The 7,570-nt window shown below is 43.1% G+C and overlaps 2 protein-coding genes across 2 annotated transcripts in view; one reads left to right on the forward strand and one right to left on the reverse strand.

The window, feature by feature from the left end:
- Nucleotides 1–2,300: 2,300 nt before the first annotated feature.
- Nop10 (NOP10 ribonucleoprotein) lies at nt 2,301–3,755 on the reverse strand. Its single transcript, XM_050134472.1, has 2 exons — nt 2,910–3,755; nt 2,301–2,666 (listed from the first exon to the last, which is right to left on the reverse strand). The coding sequence occupies exons 1-2, from the start codon at nt 2,961–2,963 to the stop codon at nt 2,526–2,528; spliced, it is 195 nt and encodes a 64-aa protein (XP_049990429.1). The 5' UTR covers nt 2,964–3,755; the 3' UTR covers nt 2,301–2,525.
- Nucleotides 3,756–6,334: 2,579 nt separating this feature from the next.
- Nucleotides 6,335–7,570, forward strand: part of Nutm1 (NUT midline carcinoma family member 1) — a 10,812-nt gene continuing 9,576 nt past the window's right edge. Inside the window, exon 1 of the mRNA XM_050134269.1 lies at nt 6,335–6,625. Within this exon, the coding sequence (XP_049990226.1) occupies nt 6,607–6,625 (19 nt within the window). The 5' untranslated portion in view covers nt 6,335–6,606. The remainder of the gene's footprint in view (nt 6,626–7,570) is intronic.

The raw sequence follows: 7,570 nt of genomic DNA on the forward strand, positions 1-7,570 counted from the left end.
TATATTTGGTTTTAGCAGACCTACTACTTACTTGAAAGCACCTGTCTTCTGTTAAGGTTGATACATCAAATGACTTTTTCTACCTATATGACTACTCAGCAAGAATGCAGAATAGTCTCCCTAATGTTTAAAAACTGGCACTGGGGCTGGAGAGATTGCTCAGCAGAGGACCCAGGTTCTGTTCTCAGCACCCACATGGCCACTGACAACGATCCCTAACTCCCAGGGGGTCCAATGCCCTCTCTCTCTCGGTGGGCACCCAAAACAAATGTGGCACACATACATACATGCAGGCAAAACACATGGATTGGCTCCTGTCAAGAGAGCCTCCAATCCAACGAAACTGTCATTATTAACCCTACTGACAATCAGGACATGACTGTCACATGAGGACATGTGCGTCATATAACTTTCACTGTTTTAGGGTTAATTTCTAGTTGAGACTGCTGACAATCTTTTACCCCATCAGTCATAAATACTTCTTTAAAAAAAAAATTCGTGGCAGTAAGCATAAATCCATTCAGACTCAGTGTCACAATCCAGGAATGAGAGACTGATAGCCGGTTAACTTAACAAGGAAAAGAGGCCAATTAGCATTTCTCGAATGCCTGAATATAATATTTTACTTCACCATCATTTTAATACAAAATAATATAATTAAAAATCACAAGCCAGGTGGGGTGGTGGTGGCACACGCCTTTAATCCCAGCATTCGGGGACAGAGGCAGGCGGATCTCTGTGAGTTCAGGACTAGCCTGGTCTAAAGAGCAAGTTCCAGGACAGGCTCCAAAGCTTCACAGAGAAACTCTGTCTCAAAAAACAAAAACAAAACAAAACCCAGTTAGGTTAGCCAATTGTGGTGGTATTAAGTCTTTGATCTCAGTACTAAGGAGGCAGAAGCAGGTGGATTCGGGTCAGCCTAGTCTACAGAGCGAGTTCCAGGACGGCCAAAGCTACACAGAGAAATGCAGTCTTGAAAAAACAAAAATCAGCCCAGTGATGGTGGCACACGCCTTTAATCCCAGCACTTGGGAGGCAGAGGCAGGCGGATCTGGTCTACAAGAGCTAGTTCCAGGGCTAGAGAGATGACTCAGAGCTTAAGAGCACTGGCTGCTCTTCCACAGGTTCTGAGTTCAATTCCCAGCAACCACATGATGGTTCACAACCATCTATAATGAGATCTGGTGCCCTCTTCTGGCCTGCAGGGATACATGCAGACAACACTGTATATATAATAAATAAAAATAAATCTTTTTTTTAAAAAAAAGAGCTAGTTCCAGGACAGGCTCTAAAACTACAGTCTCCTGTACTACAGTCTCCTTTACAAACCCTGTCTCGAAAAACCAAAATAAAGAAAGGAAGGAAGGAAGGAAGGAAGGAAGGAAGGAAGGAAGGAAGGAAGAAAAAGCCAAAACAAAACAGTAAAATCACTTAGGTTGGTAGGTATAGTGACACATAACTTTAATCCCAGCACTTCAGAGACAGAAGCAAGCAGATCTCTCTGCGTTCAAGGCTAGCTATGAGCTGGGCGGGGGTGGTACACACCTTTACTCCCAGCACGGGGAGGCTGCGGGCAACCTGGTCTACAGAGCAGCATTCCAGGACAGCCAGAGCTACACACACACACACACACACACACACACACACACAAAACCTCTAGTCTCAATAAATAAATACATCACTTATGCCGTTTCCATAGCAGTGGCTGGAGTCCTAAAACTGTATTCCATACACACACAACACTAGATCGAAAAACAACAAAACTCTTTTCTTGAAGTTCTCATACCTCTTCAAAACTAAGATCTGTGGGGACATTATTACACATAGCTTTTGGCTGCCAAAGAGAATATAGAATGTAGGAGTATTATATGTAAGTTAACGAAAGAGAAAAAAAGTGTGGGTATACTTCCAGGACAGTAAGCTTGGTCAATGGCATGCCCACTTATGACAGCTGAACAAACCCTGTATAATTATTAAGGAGCTTCACCTTCACACCCTTAAAAATGAGAAAAACAGGGGACTAAACACCATAAGTGCCTTTACTCCTTACAGAACGAAGGGGAAACTAACTTCACCCTAACTTCACAATTCAGTCTTTTGCCCTTTGAGGAATTGAGAATATTAAAGAGGCCACAATTGACTTCAGGGACTAGAGTATGTTTTCAGTGAATGCTGACCCTTGTAGGAGTCTTTCTCAGCCTTTCATGGCGAAACACTACTACTTAAGATGTTTCTCAAGTGGCCCTGTGCTGCCAACGGTACGACCCTCCCCCCATCTTTTCCTCCAACCACACACAAAATGAACTTTCAAGTCATTCTATCTTTAATAACCTGGCATTAATTCAAAGCATGAAAAACAAAAGTTAAGATTGTTCCTTTTACGGGAGATGCCCATTACGATAGAGTCAGTCACGTGGTGAGATAGGATTCCAAACAGTGCGGGAAGGCGTCCCTGCTCACGGATTGACGCATTTGGTTACTGATAATCAGCCTGCGGGCGGGCAGCAGAGGAAATTAACGAACTCTCAGAGAACAGGACGCGGTTGCTGGGTCATGAGCACCTTGAAGCGTTTCTTGATGGTGATTCGGTGTCTTGAGTATTTGTCGTCAGGGGAAAAGCGAGCAGGATGGGCAGAGCAAGTCTGTTGTCCCATCGGGTCAAATTTCTGCTCAAGGAAAAGAGAAAATGATCTCGATATATGACTGGCGTGATATCAAGGGGGCAACGGGAAAATGCGAAACATGAACAGAGGAGACGCGATGGTCAGAACTGGAAGCCGTGCACTGCCCAAATCTACCACGTTTCGGCCCCAATGTGGCTCCAAGCACCGGGATGCCGAGGCCGGTTCCACCGCTCCTCCCACCTAAATTTCTCGTCCTCCCGCTTTACCGCTGTTTCCTCTCCTTACCTTTAACGTATAGACGCGATCTCCCTGTTCGTTGAGGTAATACTGGAGAAACATGACTGCACTTCAGCAGGAAGACGCCAAGCTGTCTGCAGTCAGTCGCCTTTGCCAGGAGTGCGGCTCCTCAAACGTGCTTGCCAACTTCCTTCTAGTCTCGCCGGAAGTCTCTGTAAAGCATGCCGGGAAATGTAGTCCATTTCTCCACTTATATCGAGGCGACCAGAAGGGGGCATAGTAGAGCAGGATTTGGCCTTGGACTCCAGTTAGCTACAATCTTGCAAAATTATTAAGATCCTTGGAAGCGTCCACTTTGTGCCAGACACGGCCAGACGTTAGGAGGTGGGGATGAGTGTGGGTTTAAATGTTGATGCATCCAGTTCTATCTTTAATATCAAATCGCATAGCCATATCAAAGGCACTAGTTTTGTAGTTCCTGGAGAAACAAGGGCTCCAGGATTCTCTACCTTCTATATCCTAGGGAAGAAGTAAGATGTTTTTCCGAGCCCCACTTTTACATCCGGTTTCCCGCCCTATTTCAAAGTATTGGCGGTAAAGAGTGCATGATGGGTATTCGATATTATGCAAAGTGAAAAGAACGTAAAGGCTTTCTTATGAAACCGGCGAATTTTGCTTTAGAGATCGAACCAAGATTCAAACTCAGGATTTGACCACAAATTCAGCTCTTATATGGTGAGTAGCGAATAATAGCACAATAAGGTATCCTTGGAGTATTCCCAGTTTTATAAAAGAATGAAAAGCCTTAGCCGGGCGGTGGTGGCGCACGCCTTTAATCCCAGCACTCGGGAGGCAGAGGCAGGCGGACCTCCATGTCTTCAAAGTGAGTTCCAGGAAAGGCTCCAAAGCCCTATCTCCAAAAAAAAAAAAATAAGAAAAAGAAAAAAGAAAAAAAAAGAGATAAAATAGTGCAAAGTCTTGTAAGAGTCTAGTTAAAAAAAATAAAACCAAGATATTGCAAATGATCTTTATAGCACTATTTATAGTAACAGAAATATTATATTTATTTATATAAACATTAAGTTTATAGCCAGAAAAACCTTAAGTTTTTTTTAAAGCAATGGATATAGTTGGTTTGCTCTCTGTTGCATAAAATACATTTAAAAAGCCAGGGAGTTTAACACATGCTTATAACCCTAGAAGTTCAGAGGCTTAGGCAGAAGGATCTCCACAACCTGTAGGTTCAAAGCTGACCTGAGCAGTTTTCTGAGCAGCTTTAAACTGAGAAACAAAAAACAAAAGTGTGTGTTTGTGTGTGTGCGTATACACATGTATGCTCACATGAGACTTTGCCAGGTGTATTTGTGTGTTTGTGTTTGTATGTGTGTGTACACGTGTATGCTCACACAAGAATTTGCCAGGCGTATTTGTGTGTGTGTGCGTATACACATGCATGCTCACATGAGACTTTGCCAGGTGTATTTGTGTGTATGTATACACATGTACGCTCACATGAGACTTTGCCAGGTGTATTTGTGTGTGTGTGTGTGTGTGTGTGTGTGTACAAGTGTATTCTCACACGAGACTTTGTCAGGGGCAGGAATGTACTAGAAGCAATGTTGGCCTCTTCTGGCTTGGAGAACTTAGTTACAGGGAAGTAAGTAGGAAGAGTGATTGCTGCTATATATTTTATTTTATATAGCCTGGACTTTTTGTTTGTTTTGTGTGGTTTTTGTTGTTGTCAACCATTACATACACACTGAATTTTAGTTGTTTTAATCCTCCTGTGCCGTTTTTTTATCGTCATTTTTTTTCCTCTCCAAACTTTTATTAGTCTGACTTTTTAGTGTAGATGGACATTTCTTTCCCACTTGGACCCTCAACTGTTCAGTTTCAAAGAAACACAGAGAGGCTTATATTAATCGTAAACTGTTTGGTCTATTAGCTCAGGATTATTGTTAACTAGCTCTTAGAACTTAAATTAACCCATAATTCTTTTCTATGTTTAGGCAGGTGGCTTGGTACCTTTTCTCAGTAAGGCATTCTCATCTTGCTTCCTCTGTGTCAGACTGGTGACTGACTCTGCCTTTTCTCTTCCCAGAATTCACTTAGTCTGGTTGCCTCACCTATACTTCCCACCTTGCTACATGTTTTAGCCATGCTAATATATTAATTCAATAACTTTTTAAAGTTTGTTTATTTTATTTCATTTGCATTGGTATTTTGCCTACATGCATGTCTGTGTGAGGATACCAGGTCTCGGAGTTAACACTTGTGAGCTGCCATGTGGGTACTGGGAATTGAACCTGAGTCCTCTGGAAGAGCAGTCAGTGCTTTTAACCACTGAGCCAGCTCTCCAGCCCTTTAATTTGATAACTTTAAAAGGTAACTTAATGAAAAACTTTATAGTAATTTTAAGACAGGGATCATGGCACTCAAGAGGCCAAGGCAAGAAGATCTAAGGTTTGCGCTTAGGGCTACATAGCCAGACTGTCTCAAAAAATTAAAAGGGGACTGGAGAGATGACTCGGTGGCTAAGACTGCTCGAGGATCCATTCTTGCAGAGGACCCAGGTTTGGGTCTCAGCACCCACAAGACAACTCACAACTGACTGCAACTCTCCAGTTTCAGAGGTTCTGACTCCCTCTTCTGGCTTCTGGGAGCACCAGGCATGCACTCAGCTGCAAGTCATATAAATACAAGTCATTCAGACAAATATCATACACATAAAATAAAGCTACATAAACCCTTTGAAAACTATTAAAGAAATATATATATATATATATATATATATATATATATATATATATATATATATGTACAGGTCTTTAATCTCAGTACTCAGGAGGTAGAGGCAGGCAGATCTCTGTTGAGTTCCTAGCCATCTAGGGCTACATAGCTTACCCTGTCTCGAAAATAAATGAATAAACAAATAGATAGATAGATTAAATAAATATTTTTTAATTTAGTAAGGTTTTTCAGCAAATGGAAAAGGCTGTGGCTTCCATGAACTGCAGAGCTGTTAAGATTGCACCGTTTGGGGATTATAGCGAGAACGTCTCCTTCATACAGTTAGTTCCCCTTGTAATCCAAGCTCTTCCTAACCTCCCGCCTCAGCCTCCCGAGTCCTAGGGTTACAAGTGGGTGGTGGCTTTTCAAAAAGGCGGCGCTCACACCAGTTGAACACCCTGGATCATGAGACACTTCAGTTTCAAACATTTAGTTTTCTTGATCCTCAACTATACAAACCGTGTGCTCCAAATTTGGCTCAGAAAATAGAGTCATCTTTGTAAGAAGCCGAAGGTCTACCACTAAGCTGTTACTAGTAGTTACAGAACTGGAGGGACCGAAGGGCATAGGATTCGATGTATTGTTGAAGAATAAGAAACCCAAATCTAAAACTACAGTCTAATGTTGGGAATCTGAGAAAACAGTGTACAAATTGTCCAAAAAAAAAAAAAAAAAAGACACCCAACAACTATGCTATCAAATTCATGTAGAGGGATCTTCTAGTTTTTGCTTACTTACTTCTAACCCACTGTGGAATACCTCCCTATTCGCACCACACAATACTCCCCCTCCCCCCACCTTAGAATGCCTGCTTCCGAGATTCTAATTCTGTTTTGACCCATCCTTTCTTCCTTGGATATCATCTGTTAGAGCTGGGTTACTGCCTGGCTCCTGGACCCAACTGTTTCATTCTAGAGGCTTCCAGGCAGACACTGTTGATGTACCTAAACCTTAGATGATGGCATCAGACAGAAGTAAGATGGGGGTGGTGGAGACTGTAGGCTGTCTGCCACCTGCTCACATGCCTGGGCTGTCAGATTTGTCCCTTTACCTAGGAACAAATTATTTAGGCTGACCTAAAGGGATGTGAGGCATCCGACCCCACACACAGGCATTAGGGAGTCCGGGAAGGTAGATTTTTACCTTAAGAACGGGGGAGGTCCTCCGTGGAAAGGAAGTAACACACTGAATACAGGGAGTGGATGGCAACCACCGATTTGATTCCCCAGAAGAGGGAGCACTTCAGCATGCTTGGGGTGGAAGCAGAGGTTCTGTACAGTACGAGCAGCCTAGTCAGGGGTTCAGGGAAGATTCAAGACCTGTGTCTTCTGCCAACAAGTGCCTGCTCCAGGACTTTGCCATGAGAAGGCAGCGCTGAGTGTCTTTTGAGCTTTCGAGGGAAAGTAGGCTCGAAGAATGGAGAAGGGATTGGGCCAGGGGGACAGCTAAAACTCTTCAGTGGGGTTATTCACTTAAGAGCCAGTGGATGGGACTAGAGAGTTTATAAAACTGCTTGCACCCAGACCTAATAGCTCCTACCAGCCACAAACGTCACTTCTTTTCAGTCCAGGCAGCAGACTTTTCTTTCTTTTATAGTAATTTATTATACATATATCTATCTGGAAGTTGGGAACTCTAAGACTAAGTTTCCATCTAATTACTGTTCCGGGGAGGGTACTTTTCTTGCCCCATAAACAATTTCTGCGTGCATGTGCATGTTGAAATAGGAGCGGCAGGGCTGCATCCCCGGCACCCGGCCGCCCACATGGCTAGCTTATACCCAGAAATAATTACACGGAAACTGTATTCTTTCAAACACTGCCTGGCCCGGCTAGGTCCAGTTTCTTATTGGCTAGCTCTTACATATTGTTCTAACCCATTTCTAATATTCTGTGTAGCCCATGAGCTGGCTTACCAGA

The sequence above is a fragment of the Alexandromys fortis genome, unplaced genomic scaffold (genome assembly GCF_014885135.2).
Source record: "Alexandromys fortis isolate MF-2015 unplaced genomic scaffold, M_Fortis_MF-2015_v1.1 scaffold_6, whole genome shotgun sequence".
In the NCBI taxonomy this organism is placed as follows: Eukaryota; Metazoa; Chordata; class Mammalia; order Rodentia; family Cricetidae; genus Alexandromys; species Alexandromys fortis.